This window comes from Falco rusticolus, chromosome 4 (genome assembly GCF_015220075.1).
Source record: "Falco rusticolus isolate bFalRus1 chromosome 4, bFalRus1.pri, whole genome shotgun sequence".
NCBI lineage: Eukaryota > Metazoa > Chordata > Aves > Falconiformes > Falconidae > Falco > Falco rusticolus.
The window spans coordinates 35,360,288-35,381,160 of record NC_051190.1 but is presented as its reverse complement, the minus strand read 5'-3'; the positions used below and the strand labels follow the sequence as shown (position 1 = coordinate 35,381,160).

The 20,873-nt window shown below is 43.8% G+C and overlaps 2 protein-coding genes across 2 annotated transcripts in view; both read left to right on the top strand.

Annotated features, from left to right (window-relative positions):
* The first annotated feature begins 1,242 nt into the window (after window positions 1-1,242).
* On the top strand, window positions 1,243-9,143 carry MPV17L (MPV17 mitochondrial inner membrane protein like). The gene is made up of 4 exons (XM_037386531.1): window positions 1,243-1,589; window positions 3,427-3,497; window positions 4,725-4,754; window positions 4,922-9,143. The coding sequence occupies exons 1-4, from the start codon at window positions 1,280-1,282 to the stop codon at window positions 5,099-5,101; spliced, it is 591 nt and encodes a 196-aa protein (XP_037242428.1). The 5' UTR covers window positions 1,243-1,279; the 3' UTR covers window positions 5,102-9,143.
* An 8,760-nt stretch (window positions 9,144-17,903) lies between these two features.
* Window positions 17,904-20,873, top strand: part of BMERB1 (bMERB domain containing 1) — a 54,547-nt gene continuing 51,577 nt past the window's right edge. The window contains exon 1 of the mRNA XM_037386257.1: window positions 17,904-18,358. Within this exon, the coding sequence (XP_037242154.1) occupies window positions 18,253-18,358 (106 nt within the window). The 5' untranslated portion in view covers window positions 17,904-18,252. The remainder of the gene's footprint in view (window positions 18,359-20,873) is intronic.

Below are 20,873 nucleotides of genomic sequence, written 5' to 3'. Positions count from 1 at the left end.
AGCCTCTCGGCTGCCACCCCGGTGTCGCCAGCTCGATCTACAGGGGCTTGTTACGGTGGCACCAAAACCGTGCCTCCGCCTCCGGGTCCCGCAGGGGGACGCTGCACAGCCCCGAAGAACGGGCCTCGTCCAGGCTCAGGGGGAGCCCGGGGACACCGGGCCGCCCTGCCCCGCCTCCAGGGCTTTATTTTTGTTCTTTCAAGCTGGAGCTATTTTTCGGTATGCATTCCTCTGCCTTGTAGCACTATTTGTATTCTTTAACAGCACAACCTGCAGATACCACCGATGTCCAGGGCAGCCCACGGGCCGGGGCGCAGCGTGTCCCCCAAGCACAGGGCACCTCGCTCTACTTTGCTATTAAAACATAATTAAATCTACCAGCCATCCACGCCTGTTTATAGTTATTCCTGGAAGATTTCATGATCGTTTCAAAGGCATTTATCCCGGTTACTATTAGGACCTAGAGCAAACTCCCACCTCCTGCCCGGAGACAGTTCCCGAAGCCATGGCTGAGCCCGCTGCCCGGCCGGGGTGAGGCTCCCGGTGCTCCCCCGTGGGCTCCTGGTCTTCCGTGCCCAGGGGCTCCCTGCAGGACACAGGCCTCCCCAGCTGTAAGCTCACCGCATGGAGCTCAAATCTGCTTTGTAGCAATGGTTCTGTGTATACAAAGCTGTGTACACAAGTCTCTTAAGTAAACTACACATCCCTTATGGCTTTCTTCTCAAATGGTCTCAATAGCAGAGGGCAAAGTGGGGGAACCGTGGGGGCTGCTGCTGCTCAGCAGGCGTGTGCCAGCCCTGTGCAGCGAGGTAACAAACCAGGCTGCAAAACAGCAAAACGGAAAAGACAGACCCTAACCTACTCATGCAAGCAAGCAACAAGGAGGTAATGAAGAAGGCTGTAAGCAAACAGTGCCTAGACTTCACTTGTCCCTTGACTGCTGCAGCAGCACTGCACGGTGCCTCCGTGGTGCAGCTCAGCCCAACGCCCGGCAGGCGCAGCGCCCGCCGCATCCCAGCGAACGCACAGCCACTCGCAAAACCAGCCCACCTGCCGGAGCCCGGGTGCCCAGCGTCCACCCGCGGGCCCAGCGGAGACCGGCGCGGCCAGACTGTGGCGTGCCGGCCTTCCCGGGCAGGGGCAGGCCCGGCGGGGGGGGAGCACTGAGGGGCGCGGGGGCGGCGGCGATGGCGGGGCCGGGGCGGCGGCGGGGCCGGGGCGGCGGCGGGCGGGCCCACGGGGAAGCGGCGGCGGCGGCAGGCGGAAGCGGCGGCGGGCGATGGCCGGGGCGCTGCTGCGCGGCGGGGTGCGCCGCTTCCCCTGGCTCTGCAACGTGCTGCTCTACGGCGGGCTCTTCGCGGCGGGCGACGCGGCCCAGCAGCTGTGGCGGCGGCGGGGGCAGCCGCCCGACTGGGCGCAGACGCGGCGCGTAGCGCTGGTGGCCCTCGCCTTCCATGGCAACTTCAGCTACGTCTGGCTGCGGGCGCTGGAGCGGGCGCTGCCCGGGCGCCGCCCGCCCGCCGTCCTCGGCAAGGTGCTCTGCGACCAGCTGCTCGGCGCCCCCGTCGCCGTCCTCGCCTTCTACACAGGTGAGTGCCGCCGGCAGCCCCGGTGAGGGCTGCTCGCCCGCAATGGACGGGGTTGGCAGGGTACGGGCGCCCGCGGCAGCGCCGGTGCGGGGCTCGGTGCGTGCCGGGGGGGCGGGCACAGGGCCCGGGCAGCACGGCGCACGGCCTCTGTGCCGTCGGGCAGCGCGGGGCCGAGCGGGGTCCTGCCGTGGGCCCGGGGCTGCTGCTCGGTGACAGAATTCAGCGCGCCTCGCAGGGGCCGTACCGCGCACCTCTGCTGGGATCGCCCCCTCGGCGCTCAGCACCGGCTGTCTCGTTCCCAAAACACAATTAACTGTAAATCTCAGGAGATGCTATAGCTCAGCAAATAAACTGTACTGCAAAGACAGCGTACTACTAATGTATGGTCTCCAAAGCTAGGAAGATGAGACTTTAGAGAAGACGAGTATCTATTTCAAAAATAAACATGATGGAGTCAGAAGAGTAGGTGAGACGGGTGTAAAACAAGGCGCTCACTTCATTTAAACTTCATGTGGAAGAGGAACAGGACAGGTGCTCTCTTCCCTGGCATTGGGAGTTCTGCATTTTATGACATCGACAGGGAAATCATTCAATTTGTGACTGAAGATAAATGAAGCGAAGGAAGAAGTCACACCCCAGCTACTCTCGAAGTCCTGTCTGCCTGTGTCAGGGTGTCAGCAGAGAATTGCCCGAGGTCCGGAAGGATTTTAAGGGCCACAAAAGGGATGGTAAAAATCCTTACACTGGGTAGCAGCATGATGGATTCAGCAAAATAATGCATTCATTGAGAGAGGCTCACAACTGCGTGACGTGAAAATATCTAGAAAGATACATGAGTTGGACTAAGGAACTTTGGGCCTCTGCTTATGTGCGAATGCATAGCTTTTGATTTTAGATCAGTTTGTGAAAAACATGTTGTCTAATACCTTTGCTTGAGATTGGTCACATCTTCCAGCTAAGGTGGGTCATATTTGAGGAGCTGCTACATCTCTTAGAAAGATGTGGCCTTAATTTGACATCTGAATATTCTCATCACATGAAACACTGTTTAAAGGGTTTATTAATTTGAACCCTTTAAATATTTCATGCGATGGGAATTCATTCATTTAATTTATTTCCAGTTTGTATGTGTCTAATATGTAATTTCAAGTCATACTGCTTTTCTCTTAATCTTGGGTGTAATGATGGGAGCCTGTTTTGAGGCTGTGTTTTCCTGGAATCAAGAGGAATTTGGATCAGCTAGAATTTATTTAAAATTTTGTAAAGCTGTATGTGGAGGGTTAAACAAGTAGTTTTGGAAACCGTTCTGCTTGTCAATTCTAGAATTTGGATTTGATGTAGTTATTTGTGAAGGTAAAAATATCACATATTGATTATGGCCAAAATAATAATAATAAAAAAAAATTGGGTGTCCTTGTCCACTGACTTCAGTGATCTGTAAACACCTAAACTCCTTCAAGGATCTGAGCCACTTCTGACAATTCAACAATGCACAAGAATGCTTTATTCTCTGTATCACAGGGGTGTAAAAGGTACTTCCATCATATCTGTTCCGCTGCTGTACCACCGGTGAATTATGTGGCAGTGGAACAGATATGATGCACCACCTGTACTGTATATTCCAGCTGACTTATGATGTCAGTGCTAGAGCCAAGTCAATAGATCAGGAAATTCGATGCAGCACTATTAGGTAGCCAAAATGGTTTTTTTCCTTTGTAATGGGATCAGCTTTTCTTTCAAAGTTATTATAGTTTGAGAAGAGTTTGGGATAGCATTGGAAAAAGTGAACATTTCATTTTTGCATTTTTTCTGATTGTTGTAAATATTTTGCCATTAGGTATGAGCATCCTTCAGAGGAAAGAGGACATCTTTTCAGACTGTAAAAAGAAATTTTGGAATACATATAAGGTGAGGCAAGCAATTAATTTATCTCCCAGCTAAGCATAAAAATATTATTATTGGATAGAATACTAGAAATATTCCTTCCTCCAACAGCCTTTCTCTCACTCAATTATTTGATTATGTGTAGGAGGCTTTACGTACCAGCAGTGATGTGAAGTCAGGGTAGTCTGGATCAGGCACTACTGCCAGATGGGTGAAATGATGCTATTTTAAAAATGTACAATGTTTATATATATAACATCAGTTGCACCCAGCTCTGTTTGAATGAGAGCCCTACAATACAACACTGATACAGACTGTACTACCTTTTCTCTTAAGAAGTACCCACAGTAATGCTGTTGACAACACTTAAATGAACACCTGTTAAAATTATTAGTTACAGAGACATCTTTTTTTGGAATCGTTTTCAGCCTATACCTTTTGGTGACAGTCTTCTCACTTTCAGAAACACAATCCCTTGTCTTAAGATGACTTTGGTATAAATAGCTAGGTTTGGTTTGCATTTCTGCATACACAGGAGAAAATTATCGATGTTACCTCAGAGCTGAGTAAATTAAGAATTTTAAAGATATCTCAGGTGCAAGAACGATAGAATAGCAGAGAAAATACAAGAGAAAGAGAAACTGTGTTGCAATGTGAATTTCTCTTCACGCTGTGGAACTATATAGGTAGGATAGAAAAGGATTATTTTTATTCCTATGGAGGATGATTCTAAAAACAGTGCCCACTATATCCTATCAAAACATAAGGTTTCTATTGACCTTATGTTCTATGAGTAAGTTATCCACTGATTTTTCCAGAAAAGCCTTACATGTATGAGTAACTAGAAGGAACGTTGCAAATAAATGCAATGAGTGTGAAATAAGTAGTGTTCAGTGGTATTTCTCATTCATAGCTGAAAAGAATGTTCACATATTTAAACATTTGTCCATCCGTCTGGTAAATGTGCTTATGTATCTGATGTCAGGTGACTATGAAGACCTAACCAAGCTTAGAGTTTTGTATTTAAAAAGAGTTAGAATAATGTGTTTGAGAAACTTGAAGCAGAGAGGCTCATGAAGATGGTTAGAAGTTTAACATTGCAACTTCTAAATTACGCAGCTTAATTTACAATTTAACAGCTTTTATTAACTTTACTTAAATATGGTTTGGTCTTTGCTAAGTGTGGTAAGAAAAGAATGAATCTTTGTGATTGAATCTGTAAGAATAACACACGGTTCCTTTTCATTTCAGACGGGACTGATGTACTGGCCTTTTGTGCAGGTGAGTTTTTAGGGTAACTCAGTGAGCCTTTCTTTCTCAGAAAACCTGGTCCGATGCATTCATAGTATATCTAACCCAGTGAGAAGTCAGTGGAGTCATTGGGTGTGTAGGTGTAAGACCTAACAATGCCTGGAGCACTAACTGAGCTCTTTCTCCTTCCAACACAGCTGTCAAACTTCATTTTGGTCCCTGTTTACCTGCGAACAGCTTACACTGGGCTCTGTGGCTTTGTCTGGGCTACCTTCATTTGCTTTTCCCAACAGAGTGGAGATGGCACAGCAAAGTCAGCATTTATGTGTCTCCAAAGAGAGAAGGTCAATGCAGATGAAGAATCATCAGAGGAATAAGAACTTTAGTTCTGAAAACATTCTAAATTGTTAAACTGAGTTTATGGAAGTCAGTAAACCGCACTGCAGCCTCATTGCTATATTTAAAATAGGCATCTCAACATTTGTTGGTTAGTATAAGCAGCGGAACAGTTTGTCTTTGTGCCTTTGTTTATTTTTCATAAAAGAGGCCAGTTGTATATTGGCATTTAATTATTTTCATGCTGCCAGCCCATCTCTTCTGGGGAGAGCTGACTTACAGGGCAATGTAAGCATTTACACATCATGTCAGACCGCCTCACTGGGGAGAAATATTAACTGTAATTTCATTTTCAAGCAACTTGTAATTGCTAGAAAAAGCGGAATAGAACATTAAATTATCAGTTGTTGGATTTGAAGTTGTTATCAGTGCGAGATTGCTTTTGCAGAACAAGATCTAATGGATTTCTTATCTGAAAAGTAGCATTGAAAATGTTTTATTCCAAGCAAATGGAAATACTGTGTTTTGTAGGACCACTTTTCTATAGGGGTAAACTTGCTTTATTCTACATGAAAATCTATATAGCAAATTAATTATTTCATAGAACGTACAAACCTGAAATATATTTGTAGATCTTTTATCTTTACTGGGAGAATAAAGATGACTAACTTTAGTCAGAGTTCCTTGGGATGGATGCTGCATATTGACACTTGAGGGTAGCATCAGTCATAAGCAGCTTCTGCCTGATGGAATCAGGCTAAACACTGCAGTGAGCTCTTGTTGTATGTGTCAGTGACTTCTTGCTTTGGCCCTCGAGGGTCAAAGTACTGAAGAGTACATGGGAGTCTTGACACCTTGAGCCTTTTCTGCTGTTTCATTATGTTGAAGATATAATTTCAGATTTTGAAGAAGAAGAGCATAGGAAAAAAGGTAATGTGAATGCCAGAACCCATCTCAAAACAATCCAGCTATATATAAGGAACTTCCATTTCTTCTGCAAATGGCTTTTAAACATTCCTATTCATAAAAGACACTGGGTAGCTACACATAGGGAACTAGGAGGAGGTGAAAAGTAATTGTAGATGTGCTTTGTCAGCTGAGGAACAGGTGTGCTCATCAGTATTTTTTAAATGTGCATATGTATCTTGGAATAGGAACTGCAAATTTTTGTGGTTGCAGTAAGTTGAAATCAGTAAACGAGCCCTTCATTTATTAGAATGGGATTTTATGCCGGGAAGTTACTAAATTGTAAGCTTGAAACAATACCTGATTTAACCCATCTTGATGATGATTGTAGAGAGAAGACTCAACCCTCTTTGTTACAACAATAATAAATCACTTTGAGGAATGTCTGAATTCATCAGTCTTGTCTCAATAGTAAAACAAAGCCTGCGGCATAGGCTGTAAGTATACATTGCTTTGGCCAGCAGCTGTACGACTTAATATATTGCTTGCCATTATTTGTCACTGTGGGAGTCCAGTGCTGCTTAGCTCAGACAGGGAAGGGGATCATGCAAGCATTGCCCAATCTATTCCATTCCAGGTAAAATCAACTTGTTTAGCATAACCCCGTGTTAGAGTGATGCAAGGTACCCATATATCTTTGACCACAGGACTGCAGCAGATGGGAGGAGGGTAGATGGCAGCGGGAGCTGCTTCTACAGTCTGTTTTGCTAGCAGACAGGTGGAGGAGGTAGCTTCTCTCTGAGGATAGACAAGTCACTGCAATTCCACCTTCAGTTGTACAGGCTGACCTGGAAGAGGACACCTGCCTGTGATCTGAAGGTGGAATTAATTTTAATTGACTTTTGACATCTGTAGTATGGACACCTGCAACTTGGCTAATCAGTTTAAGCTCTGTTTGTAGTTAGTGGAGGAAAATAGGCTGTTCAGACATCTGTTTCAGGGTATGATGAATTGTGCGCTCTAAGTGTCTATTTCTTTGCATGGATAACAGAGAGTCTCAGATGACTGGGCTGCTATGTAGATAGTTTCATTGTAGATGCTTCTATATGGTGAACTGAATTTCCCTGCTTGGTGTCTATCTTACATGTCCTTATGGGAGCAATTTAGTGGGTGTTGCTGTATGAATCCCACAGTGTGAATGGGCCAGTCCTGATGCTGGACATCCCAGTAGGAGTAGAAATCCACAGAGGAACTAACTACATTTTACCTGTCTATTTAAAAAACAAAAGGTGAGTGAATAGAAGTTTCAGACAGCTATAGCTGTTAAATTGTTATTGTGCATATAAGTCCTCAGGATAAAGAAGCAATTTCAGTAGTGTTTTTTCTGTTGATATTTTTAGGATCAGAATAGTGTTTTAAGGTCTGTTCTATTTCCTGAGACTTAAAAGTTTCAGGTAAGGTGTGCTAATTAAGTATTTGACTTTTTTTAGGGATGCTATTTATTTTTATTTCTGCTTGTGCCTTAAGTGTTTAATGATTAATAGAATTCACTTGGAGAACGGAACTGGAAAATAATGACATTACAAGGGGAGTGAAATAGTGAAATGGCATTGGTTTGCTGTAAGCAGTATGCGATGTTTCGCTGCAACTGAGTGCAAAAAATATTTCTGCATGGGTATAGTTGGCAAAACTTAATCTCCAGATGAATCAAGAATTTAAAACTATTCTGGTGATCTGTATAATGCTGATGCTTTTCTTCAGCAGGAGTCTTTAATGAATGGAAGGTCTATCTTTTATTTTCAACGGCTTAAAAGCTTATACAAGCTGTGCTTTATTGCTGTATGCTTTTGTGCTGCTAGCTTTTTGCTTGGGAATTTGAACTAAATCCTGCTTTGTCTTCAAGTTTCTCTGACTGTGGGCTTCAGGGTTTCTCTCTGTATTTCTATTACTTGAAGTACAGTTCTTTCATGTAGTGGAAGCCTGTAGCTCTTATATTTCTGTAAACTTTACATTCTGTATAATCCTTTCACTTCCTCTGTTTCTCATGTCAAGGTACTTGACAGTTAAGTAACCCAGGTCCCTTTTCTCATAAAAAAATAGTTTGTTCTTCTGAACACTGATTGGTCTTACAAACATTTCAGATCCACGTAATGCAAATAAATGAAGCTGCGTTGGAACAAATTCTCAGTATGCATAAATTAATGCACCTTCTAAAGATTTTCTGCCTCTGTCAGTTTAGTCTGAGGACCTAATCCCTTAGTTGTTAAAGACTTTATTATTTCTTGAAAATTTTGGGGCTTAGAAGATTATTTTCATGGGATAACAGAATGGTTGAGGTTGGAAAAGATATCTGGATGTCCAGCCCAGGTCATCTAATCCATCTCTATTTTGAGACATATAAACTTGCTTCTTCTAGTAATTCAGTAATTTCTTTTAAAAAAAGAAAAGATGGGTGAGACTTCAGTCGTAAGGGCTTTAAGACTATTTCAAGGAATTGCACTGATCTTATTGCCAGCTGAACATGCAGATTTCCATAGCCAGAAAGATGAACAGAATTATACATGTTACATAGATGCTCAGGAAGGAGGGAACGTACTGCCAGTAGCTACTAGGCACGCATTCAGGTGACATTTTCATGTCATGGGTCCTCTCTAAGAGCAAATGGGATGAGAAGACATTTTTACCAGGTGCAATTCCAGCTTTGTGTTATTCTGAATAGCTGTGGAAATGTAGAGTCGGAATTTGATAGAATGAGAATTTAAAAATGTGTCTTTCTGCTGCAAATCTTTTATGCAAATGCACCTCCTGTGCTTACTAGTATGCGAAATACTTCCTTCTAGGCTTGGAAAATTCACCAGAAGGCATCTGTCTTTCACACTAGAAACAGCCATCCAGTAACACAGCATAAAATAACCAGTTTCAATCTGCACTGAAGGTGAAACTGCCTGTAGTTTGTTACTGTATCTGATACATCAAGTTCTCTGAGATCTGTGCAGCCTTAGCCTTCTGATTCTCTGTTATAAGCGCCAATGCTTTCTGCTCATGCTGCTGCCTCTACTGTTAGTGCCAATCCAGTAAGATGTGCAAGAAATACTTGAATTTGACTAAAATAATGAATTTCAAGTTGACTGAAAAATGTCTGTGTTTTTGCAAAGGCTTAATAAATATTAAATGCTCTTCTTTGGCTCTGTCTGTTTTTAAGTAGTGTGTGTATAAACAAAGCCAGGTCTTATGCAAATTTCTTACGGGATCTTCAAGGACCACAGGCAGCAAGAAGCTCAATGTGATGTCATAGACCTCTACACAGCAGCAGACTAAAAGACAAGCAGGGATTATTCACTCACTTTAAAGGTTAGTTACATATGTTAAGTCATCTGCCACTTCTGAACAAATTCAGAACAGAATTCCCGTCTTCACAACCTTATGCTGACGACAACGGACTCAATTTCTTTTACTGAAAAGAGGTAAAACTTCGATACAATTATCTGTTTAGGTAACCAATACATTTGCAGAAGGAACTGAGGAATTCAGGTAGGGAAAAGATTAAAAAAAACTTTAAAGAGAACAGAGGTTAGCAGTGGGTCCTTACCAAAGAACTATACTCAATGTAGTTTGTGTGGAATACTCTTGGGAAGGAAATGGTTCAGAAAATTTGAGGCTGAAAGGAGTAATGTATTCCACAACTGGAAGAGAGACACCACCTCCACTCCCTGCTGTAACTTCTTGTATATTTAGAATGAGGAGGAAGCTTTATGGAAAGTTTTCAAGTTGAAAAATTCTGTTTCATAGACTTCATGGCCAAAAGGGACCAAAAAGACCATTCAGTCTGAATCCTTGCATAATGCAAAGCAGAATTTTTCCTGAATCAAACCAGTGATGTTGAGTCTCATGCCATCTTCTAGAAAGGTATCCAAAGCTTCAAATAACAGAGGATCTTTTGTATCTCTAAGAAATTATGTATGTATTTTTATGAAAATATGTATCACCTATCTAAACCAATCTAGGCTTAATATTCAGATAAGATATTGTTACTCTTTTTTTTGACAAGATTTAAAGACTTGGTACAGCATTCCCTTACTGAGAAGATTTAAAGAGTTGGTACAGCTGGCAAAGCCTTCTGTATGCATGTAGTGGTAAACTTAAAAGTTTTTGTTTATTCCTCGGACAAGCTACAGTAGGGTTAGCTCTCTTAGCCCCTTGCTAAATCATTCTTCAGGCTCTTTTGTGAACCCTGTTGCTGTGCAACCTCTAATTTGAAATGCAGTCAGTAACACTGGGAAGATTATATATATATTATATTATCGCATATGGATCACATAGGTAATATTTTTTCCACCTCTGCTTAATATTCCTGTGCTTAAGCAGCCGAAGATTGTGCTTCCTTAATCTCAAAGTTGCACTGAGAATTCACATTCAATTGCCAGTCCACAATGACCAAAATTACTGTAATCCATTTTAAACAAGAACGAAGAATGCAGATTATGTATCCATATGTGTTGCATATACTCTTCAACATCATCCACCCTAATAAATGCTGCCACCCCCTTTTTTGCAGTTTATTAATTGAATGTGGCAGTGCACGAAAGGCTGATACCATGTATCCAGATAGAAAATCAGACTTCATTGCAAAGAGAATAGTAAAATGCATCATTCCCCTCTATGCAACACTAGTAACAATTACAGTTTTTTGTGCTGAGAGAAGTTGCAGCACCAGAAAAGACTAATGAGGTGTGGAGTATGTTCAGAAAAGACGTTGTCAAGGACAGCTCTGCTGTGGTAGCGGGTACCTGAGAGAACTTCACAAAATGAAGAATGGGCTTTTTTGCTGTGTTCAAGGAAAGCTAGTTGTGAAGTGGGGCTGTAAAACAACGGGGAAAAGGACAGCAGGTCAGAGTCTGTGCACACACTCATGTTTTTTGAAGTGATGTAATGTGGGACACCTGTGCATATGCTCCCTCTGCCAGGAGAAGACCTTAAATATGGGATCTTGATGCAGCCACCCATCTCTATTTTACACTGTCAAGACTGACTAAATCAAAGGGAGACCGAGAGGGAGCATGAATATACAGCCTAGTAGGTAGTTCAGTCACCAGAGATACAGGGAGAGTGGGAATATGCTGTTCCCAGTTCTGTTACTGTACTTCATCCAGTTACAACAGAAGTAAAATGCATAAGCACTCAGATGGCTGTGATAAATAGTGTCTGGCCCATATGCACTCACAAACCATGCACAAAAAGTTCTACACCACATGAGATCCTTTATCTGTGGAGGAACTGACAGCTTCATTCTGAATTGTGTGTCCTATAGGGCATAATTTGGCGGCAGGGTAAATTAAGTTACAACATTCTTGCCTGGAATCAGTATATAGCTAAGTATCTCACTATGAGATATCCACTTAGTGTGTGCTACATAAGATTAAACCCTCACGCTGTATCTTCTTTGATATGTCAGGAAAACGGCCCTCCTCTCATTGCACAAATACTTAGAAAAGAAAATAGAAGGTTTTTGATGTGTTGTTCTTTTTCCACCCCTGGTCCTTTCCTGTCTCTTGTTCTATGCTGGCCTGGAGAAACCTACCTCTCAAAGCCTGGTTCCCTGTGGTATTCTTATCTTGCCATTGCTTATATCTCTCTGTGAAGTAAAAACTACCTTTATGTATCTACTAAGGGTGTTCAGCTACTTCCATTTCATGCATCACGTACTTTTATATCCAAAATGTAATAAGTCTGTTAGCTGCAGCTGATTTGCTGTAATATGTCAGTGACACTGAAGGATTTTGCATTAGTTCAATGTCTGGCTCAGAATGGTCATCGTACAGTAATAAATTGTTACATGTTCTTACTAATTACACCTGGTATGATATGGCAATTATCTATACAGTGTTTTGCTTACTGTTCTGGGGCAGGAGTAGAAAATACAATGGAATACAGGTTCTCTATCACTGAAGGCCAAATCTGGAGAGAAATTCAAGTCATAAAGAAACCCTGTCAGAATTCAGGGCTGTGACATTATAGCTTCCAAGTCCAGTGAAGGGTGTAGTGATGGGCATGCCTGTTAGGATGCAAGGGTAGTGGAGCATGTATACTGTGTAGAAACATGGAGTGACAAGATGCTGATACAGTCTTTTTGTGTGCCTCACAGCTTGTAAGCAGTTTTGAGCTCTCTGCCAAAGATACAAACTTGTGAAGGTAAAGTGGAGGCTTACAGAAAGTCACCTTTACATTTTGGACTAAATGAAATGAGGAGAGGCTCATGCCCTAAGAGAGCTGTGCCTAGGGATGCGTGCTGCTGTGTTTGCAAACTTTACAGCATGTTTATTACTCTGAAATGGGCATGCCCACATACACACTGAAATATTATTTATTGCCCGTTGTGTTTTCAAGTCTCCTAAAATGGCCCAGACCAATTTAACTCAACATCTAAATTTACAGAACTCAAACACCTGTTTTTCTGTGTAGCTATGGCCATCTGTCACTGATACAAAAGCCACCTGCACGACAGTCAGTCCAGTCATCATAGCACTGGAGGTGGCTCCAAATGCCAAAAATAAGACTCTTAGATGGACATCTTCACTACTAAAATGGGAAGGAAAGGCATTTAGAGAAGTATGTTTCTGAAATCTGTGTTATGGTCACAACTACAGCCATTGGTCTGTGCAGATAGTTTTCCATTCTTTCTACCAGAGATATATGCCCTGCCTACTGCATCTCCTGAATTTGTGTTGTTTTCTGACCTTCTATACTGAAAATAGCTGAGGTAAATCTAAATAAGTGGAAGGTACTGTGCCAGCTTTAGTGGTCTCTATTACTCACCTCCCAGGAACATTTGCAAATAGGCTCAGTACAGGTACTGACATGATTGTCAAACACAGACACTTTAAAAGTTGCCATAGCTAAGCACAGGCCATTGATTTGTTAGTTCAGTTTCACCCAAACCATATTTTAAACTGGCCAAATGTTTAACAAGCTATGTCCAGCCTAGACTGTGTTTTGGGAGCTCAGTCCTGCAAAGCTCACTCTTGATTTGTCATAGAAAAGCAATTAAGTACTCTTCCACCTTAGAGTTGCCTAAATATTTGCTAGCTCAGATCAACTTCACAGTCTCAATCTCCAAAGCTGGATAAGAGATAGGCAGTCAGATGCTGTAGCTCCAGTGCTGCCAGTTAACATTTATTGCACAAGTCAAATTGTAAGCAGCAATATGCAGAGATTTTAAAAAATAGAAAATTTCCCTAGAAAAGCGGTTTCTAGGACACAAAGTACAATACTTTAGTATAGTTTAGCCCAGACCCTGTGAATCATGTCATATCTAACACATAATTAGTGGCACACCATTCACTAAAATTTGCCATTAAATGCTCATCTTTTGCTTCCATAGCTCTACTAGCAACCCAGCTTTGGAGAAATAGCAAGTTGAATATATAGTCAATTTTTTTCTAGGCGCATGTTTGATGAAAGACCTAATGACACACAGAAACCAGCAGTACATTCATAGAATATGTCACATGGAAACATTATTAAAAATAATAAAAAAATCAAAATAAGATGACTTTAATAGGTTCGGGTAGAAATACATACGAACACTCAAATTTTTGGGTCACTATTATAGCTCAGACTCATGACATTAAATTCAAGGCACCTCATTTGCCTTTTAACAAGCTCATTAGAATGCCTTGTTTGCCTGCAATACACACTGCTTTTAAGCTACAGATGCATTTTTCTACCCTGACAGAGATGTAGGGTAGCTGTGGAAAAGGACCAACATCCTAGTTACATTACAGCAACTACTGCGAATTATTTATGAAGTTACTTCAGCCTAAAAAATATTTTAAAGGAATGGTTAATGTATGGAAGGGCTGTAATTCTAAATAAAGAAGTAAGTATAAAAAGGGCACTAACTAAACATGAGCTAGGATTCATAAGAAAGGGAACAATATAATAAGGACATACATTGACTTATGAATCCAGGGCCTCATTCTGCACAGGTTGTGCTACAGCAGATCCTCTTTCAAGAGGGGAGTGGCAGCCCAGGCTTCTGAGAACTCTATCATGCTAGCATGACATTGAAGGCGGAAGCTTCCAGCAAGGAAGTATTTCCTATATTATGGATCTTCCTGCAATTTTAAGCTATCCCATTCCCCTCTTTTTAATTAGATTGTATTTAATTATGATTCTGTGAAAAGCCAATGAGATTTACTCTGGTCTAATACATAACTTTTAGGGAGAGTGATAATACAAATGTGTAAGAAATATACTTAGAATGACAGACCTGATTTTCCGCGATAACTTGAATTTGTAATAAAATAAGATTCCATTTACTCAGATGAGCTCATACTGTGTTATGACACAGGCTAGGGACATGAGCACATTAGAACCGTCTTCCCGTACCATGTAAAGCTGTCTGTATAGACTGGTCATAATGATTTGGGAAAAGGTGAAATACAAGGTACAGATTTAACACTACAGCTCCCAGGACAGCACACTGCTGCCATATCACATCATACAGCCCTAGCCGCAGAGCTGCACAGATCCTTCATTCCTCAGTGAGCACCGTGCTGAGTGAAGCTCTGTCCATTTAGCCACAGTGCTCACCCTGGCCATGTGGCACACCAGGATGTAGTGGGGATTCTGGCTGCAGCAGCCCTAGGCAACCCCTGTGCTAGGTTGTGACCCTCTCATTTCTACCCGAGCCATAGGGTGAAGTTGGGTCCTTGAAAAAGTAATGACTCGGCTGAATTTCAAGCACAGATAAAACCCATTATCGCAGGGATTATTTTATGTGGATGGTGCCCTACAACAACCCTGTTGTGTTAAGGGCTTGTTTAGTAAGGTAAGGGCTTTAGTGTGATTGAGGCCCTCTTTGTCATCATCCCACAGCAACTCTGCTGCCTAGGATAATGCAGGGGAGGAAGCGTCATGAAGCTTAAGTGTGTGCCTTCTAAAATGTGTTTGCCAACAGACAGGCATTTTCCTTCAGTGCTCTATCACAGCCATTCACCTGTGCCAGGACATTTTTGTGCCATGCATATGCCTGGCAAATGATATCTGCAGTAGCACAGCAGTGTGAATGTGTGGAAGCTGACACCCTCCCAGGCTCCTAATGCATTGCTGAAACAGCTTGTGGGATGCAGGGTCAGAGGTTGCACAGGATACTAGGGGGGAATTCTAAGGATCTGGAACTACAGAGAACCCTGACAGTTGAGGAATGAAGATTCAAGAGGAGGTATTGTCACAGGAAATAAGATTAATCATGACATTGAATACTAAGGAATTATGGTAACTCCTTTAACAGAGAAATGTTCTGAAACAAGACTTGGAGTTTAAAAAAAATATGACAGGACAGATTCGTAGAAGTCCCATAACCTGTGTTACGCAAGCAGTCAACATGAGCACAGTGACCCTTCTGTCCCTTCTAGATGTGAATCTGGGTATTTATGCATCTACAAAATGGAGTAACTGTGCATAATCCGCTTAATTTCATTTTGTTTCACCAGCTGAGTTGCAGTTTTTTATTATGATAAATCAATGAAAAACCTGGGCAGAATTTCAACACACTGTTATTTTTGTTTTAAAATGACTATACTATCTGACAAAGAATGAAGACCTTGATTTTCACCTTCACTGCAGCCCACCCCAGATGCACTAAGCAGCTTTAGAAAACCCTTTTGATATGCTAGATGTGCCCATAGAGGTAAGAGAGCTCTGAGAACTTCAAGCCAAGAAATCTAAGATGCTTGAGAAGCTCCATGAAAGCAAAGGCCATTTTTCCCCGGCAGATTTACAAGCCATACAGCCTTTAGGGATTTCTGCTGAATAAAGTGTGCCATGCATGCCGTGGGACATCAGTGATGCCTAATGGAGGCCAAAGAGCAGTAGATAGGAGAGTGGATTTGCCAGCTGCTGCTGACCAACTGTAGCTCCTGATGGCAGGACTTAATTGAGAAATGGGAAGTAAAGTTGTCAGGGGAAATGACTGCAAGAGCAAAGTGCACCTCTTTGTCTTTCTAGCAGGCTTTATCTTACAAACAGTGAGAAGAGACCTGAATTTTTAATTTTCTTCCTGAGCAGTGCTTTCAGCAGAAGGAAACCAACCTTTGTGAGTAAAGGAATGCACATATATTGCTGAGGTGCACTGAAGGGCATAAGTAGGGGAGAAATTGAATCCCACCTGCAAATGCAGCAGTGACAATGCTCTGAAGTCCCAATAGCAAAACCACTAATCTTAGAACATCAGCAAAATAATAGGTACATACTTGGGCCCTAGTCTTGCAAAAACTTTTGTGCAAATGAACTTGGCAAACAGCATCCACATACTGGCTCTTAGGTAGAACTGTCTGCAGGATGGGGCCCTTACTGGATTTTGTGACTTTTTCAAAATGGACAGGTCAAAACTTCCTAGTTACAATAAATCACCTTATACATTCTTTCCTTTATGTAAGTAAACTTTGTGCATCTGAGTTTCTAGCTAGTGGGCGTTTTTCTCCCATACTAACAAATGCAGAGCTTTAAATACTGAACTATTTATAGGATCATTCTTCCACCTCCTAAACAATGCACTTGGATTATAATTACCTAAAAAACTTGAAGGGGTGGACTGAAGTTAAATAGTCCTCAGATCCAGCAAAAATTGGCCCTTCTTCCTAATCAGCCTGTGTCCCTCAGTCCAACTCTCATCCAGATCCCAGATGGGCTCTTATGTTCCTCCCACACTTGTGTTCCTCACTGCTACAAGTGAGTCAGTCCAGCCCACCCCAGCAGGCAGCTGCACTGTCGCCCAAAATCAGCTGTGCAGAGCGCTGCCACCAGCTTTTCTGCTTGACTCACAGCTCTGTTTGGGCTCCATCTCTAAAGGCCAAAACCAGCAAGGACGGAGCATTGCACAGTCAACAGGAGCTCTTCCAGCATGTCTGGTGCTCTGGTCATGGCATATCCCTGGGGAAGCACAGCTGACACAGAAAAAATCAGAGTGCCCTGAAGACCTCCTAAAACATTGTCCGACTCATTTTGTTAGCTAATTCCAATTCTCAGAAAAAGCAGAGAAATTATAACAGAGAGTTTCAGTGTTACAATTTTAAAACCGATGTGGAGGTTTTCTCTCCTCCAACATGTGAAGAACCCCTCAAATAAAATTGTTCATGAGTACAGCAGCAATGTGCGTCAGCCCAATTAGTAAGTACATCACTGAATATAGAGGTAGTACTTCTGAAGTGTTGATGATTGACGGGCAAGACAAAGTTTGTAGGCAAAGGTAGGTGACAAACAAACAAGCTTTCATGCACCCAGTATGTGCTTAGCAGTACCAGTACCCCGTGACTCTTCAAGAATCCAGCAAGGAGCGCTAAAACCCTGTGGGGCATGGCACAACCTGCCTAGCTCCCGAAACAGTACCACACACAGTAAAGTGCAAGAGGATTTCACTAGGAAAGGTACTCTCTGTGAAATGCTGTTCAGGGATTTTATCTATAGAACCTCTCCTACAACATTACAAATCTCCTACAAAAAATTAATAATAACAGTAATTATCACCACACTTGTGCTTTCTGCATAGTCATTTCCTTCTAACCCCAGCAAGCTGAATAAGCAGCAAAGCTGCATGCTTATGAAAAATACATACTGTTATGAGAAATACAAAATCCCCTCACTTGTTTGGGTGCTGTCCTCTGGCTTTTGGCAACATGATGCTGGACTGTTGTTACTCCATTCAGTGCAGGACTTTCAAGCAAGCCAAAGGCTGCACGCACAGCAACCCGAGGGGCGTTAGACTGCGAAAGCCATGAGTGGCTGTGGATGTTACCATTGTTACTGAGCTGCTCGGGCCAGATGTGCCCGGTGCTGCACTGGCCGCAGGAAGGACAGTCCTCCCGTGCCTCGGCACCGAGCGCGTTCGCTTCCTCTCGCTCGCCCGAGACGCTGCGGTGGGGAGCGCGCCAGGCGGGGGCAGGGACGGGCAGGACCCGGCCGGCTGCCGGGGGCTCCGAGCCGCCCGCAGCGCCCTTGCGGCGGCCAGGCCGCCCACCCGAGCGGGCGGCAAGCGGGCCGCCCCGGGGGGCTCGCCGAGCGGGGCGGGGGTGCGGCCCAGCTGACACCCCCCGCGGGGGGTTACGGCTCGGCATTGTCTCCCTGCCTCCCCCCGCCCCAGCCCCGCACTGAGCATGTGCGGCAGCGCTGCCCCCCCGCCCGCGGGCCCCCGCTCCGCGCAGAGGAGCGGTGAGCTCCGCGGCGGCTCCGCGGCAGTCGGGCAGCAGCCAGGCTGGCATGGAGTGAGCCGCGGAGCCCCGCGCTGGCCATGGAGCTGAGGCGGTCCATCTCGGCCAGCGCCGAGGCCGAGAGACCCATGAGGCGCTACGGGGCAGTGGAGGAGACGGCGTGGAAGGCGGAGGCGCTGGGGCGAAGTGAGTGGGGGCCGCGGGCCGGGCTGGCCGAGGCAGCGAGCGGCGGGGGGCGGCCGGCGGCGGGGGCACGTCGGGGACTCCTGTTAGCAGGGCGAAGGCGCCGCGGGCTGCTCGGGAAGGCAGGTCTGCGTGGCCGTTCTGCCCGGGAGGGCTGGCGCTTCCCGGGGCGGCGGGGAGTAGCTTCTCTCTGTCGAGGGCGGGGGGAAGCCGGGGGCTGCAGCCGGGTCGGCAGCTCCGGCCGCTTCGGTGTTCCCGGGCGGAATGAGGCTGCTCGCCGAGCGCTGCGCTGGTCGGGCGGCTGGGGAGAAGGCTCGCTGGGACGCTGGCTCTCCTTGTTGATTAGGTGGGATTTAGTGTGTGGCTCCTCATAAATGCTATAGTCTTTCGCGTGCTTCAGGCACAGATAGCAACCACGTTATGCCCCCTTGTTATATCGGGCAGAGGGTGCGGGTGTGCAGCACTTAATTCGTTGCTTCAGCGGTTGCACTGAATTTATGGGCTCGAGAAATGCTCTGTGGTGGAAGAGCGTTCTTGAAATCATAATTTTCCAGAGAGCAGCAATTGATGTAACCTTTGCAAAGTGCAGGTGGAAGGAGTAGTTAGATACATGGTTGCCGGTTCAAGTTATCCATGGGAACTCGTCTTCTCTAAGGTATCGGTTATTCTTTCATTGGCAGAAATATCTTCTTTACAACCTAATAAGCCTGTAAGCCCCCTCTCATTTTCCAGGTAAATAATGAGGCAAGAAATCTTGAAAAGGCTGTTGCAAAAAGCTCTGTGCTAGTATAAAGAAAAGTATTTTCTAACTTTCATCAAGTGTTTGATTATGCCAGAGGAAGAAAAACAACCATCTTTGTATCTTGTGACACCTTCATCTTGGCCGATGCTGGGTTGCTGATGTTCATGATTCACCATCCATGTTTTGATGTGCATCATGAAGTCTCACCTGGATGCCTTTTAACACCCCGTGGCTTTGCAGCGTCCTGGGAGCAGATTTTAGGCAGCACTTTAGCTATGTTTAGACTTTTCATATACTGCTGTGTTCTGGAATCATACTTCACCCCTGGCTTTTGTTTTTCATGCATATGTTATTGTCTACCATATGCTGATGACAGGGTGTAACTCTCCCCCTCTGATGCTTCAGTTGCGGTGTTGCTTTTTTGTTGCAGTGCCTGGCATAGGTTCAGGACTGAGTAACTCCACACTTAACTAAAACGGAATTGAAGACTGAAATCACTGTTGACCGAGTTGGTTGAGTCAGATACATGCAACAGCTTTGCAGGTTCTCTGGCATGATACAGACATGTGCTTTTCTTGTTCTCATAAATATATTTGGGTTTATTTCAGAGCTCAGGAGCTGAGTGCAGTGCAGCGCTTGTAATAATAATAACTGGTAGCTTGAGGTGGCAGAAGGGTTATATCTTGCAAGCTGCGAACAAAAGATCATCCGTTTGGCAGGGGGCAAACGGGAGGCTGAGTGGGAGACCTGATCTGTGCAAAAACATGTGCTCAGCTTTGAGCTTCTACCCAAATCACAGTTTACCCAGGTACCAGAATAGGCTGTTGGCAGGACTAGAACCAAGTGTCTGGGTGTCTGCACCCTGGCTCTGCTGCTGAGCGGCCCTTCTATGTATGTTCAGTTTAATAAAAGTATTTCTCCATGTTTAAAAATTTAGATACAGAATAGGTAGTAATTGAGAGGCCATGGTCTGTTCTTTAGAAAGTAGAAAATTATTATATTAAGGCTTCGCTATTTGAATAATTGATCTGTTTTGTTTTCTCATAGGCTTCACCTTTCTTAAAATACTGTGGGAAATGCTATTTATGGTAGCTGTTTTAGATGATCCCTGCATATCTTTCCTATTTTAGTACTAACACTGACTCCTGGTCACACTTTGATTAAAAGTCACACTATTGATTAAAAATAAATAGATCTTACTATTTACTTTAATGCTCCCTTACAGCATAGGTCCTAAATTGCATGACATGATGACAGTAGTCCCCAGGTCTGGGAAGAAGCTGAAAAAGCATCACGCTCTTTTTTACTAATGTCAGCAATTAGCCTTTGGTTATTTGCATATTGTTTTAAATATGAAATGCTAGGTGAGAGTATTAACAAAAGTACAAGCCCATTACTGAACATGCACTTGCCCTTTTTACTTTGACAATTTGTTGTGTATTATATCAGATCTCTTTGGAGATAGAACTTGTGTATCTGTACAATACTGTGCACAATGGAGTGCCGTTTTCTGGTCAGAGCCATTTGTTGTGAGTGTAATCGTATGACCAGAGAATGTACACCCTGATTTTGTCCATTACAGAAAGAATGTCCTGGAAGTTAGGTACTTTCTGTTTAATTTGTTAAATGGAAAGGGAGTTCTGTGCTAACTCCTTTATCTGTGGTACAGAGAACATTGCTGGGTATTGGTTATAACCAAAGATAAGTGACTTCATAGCAATGAAATACAATTATCATGCAGATTTCTATTCTACAATGGCCTCTTTCAGCCAGATT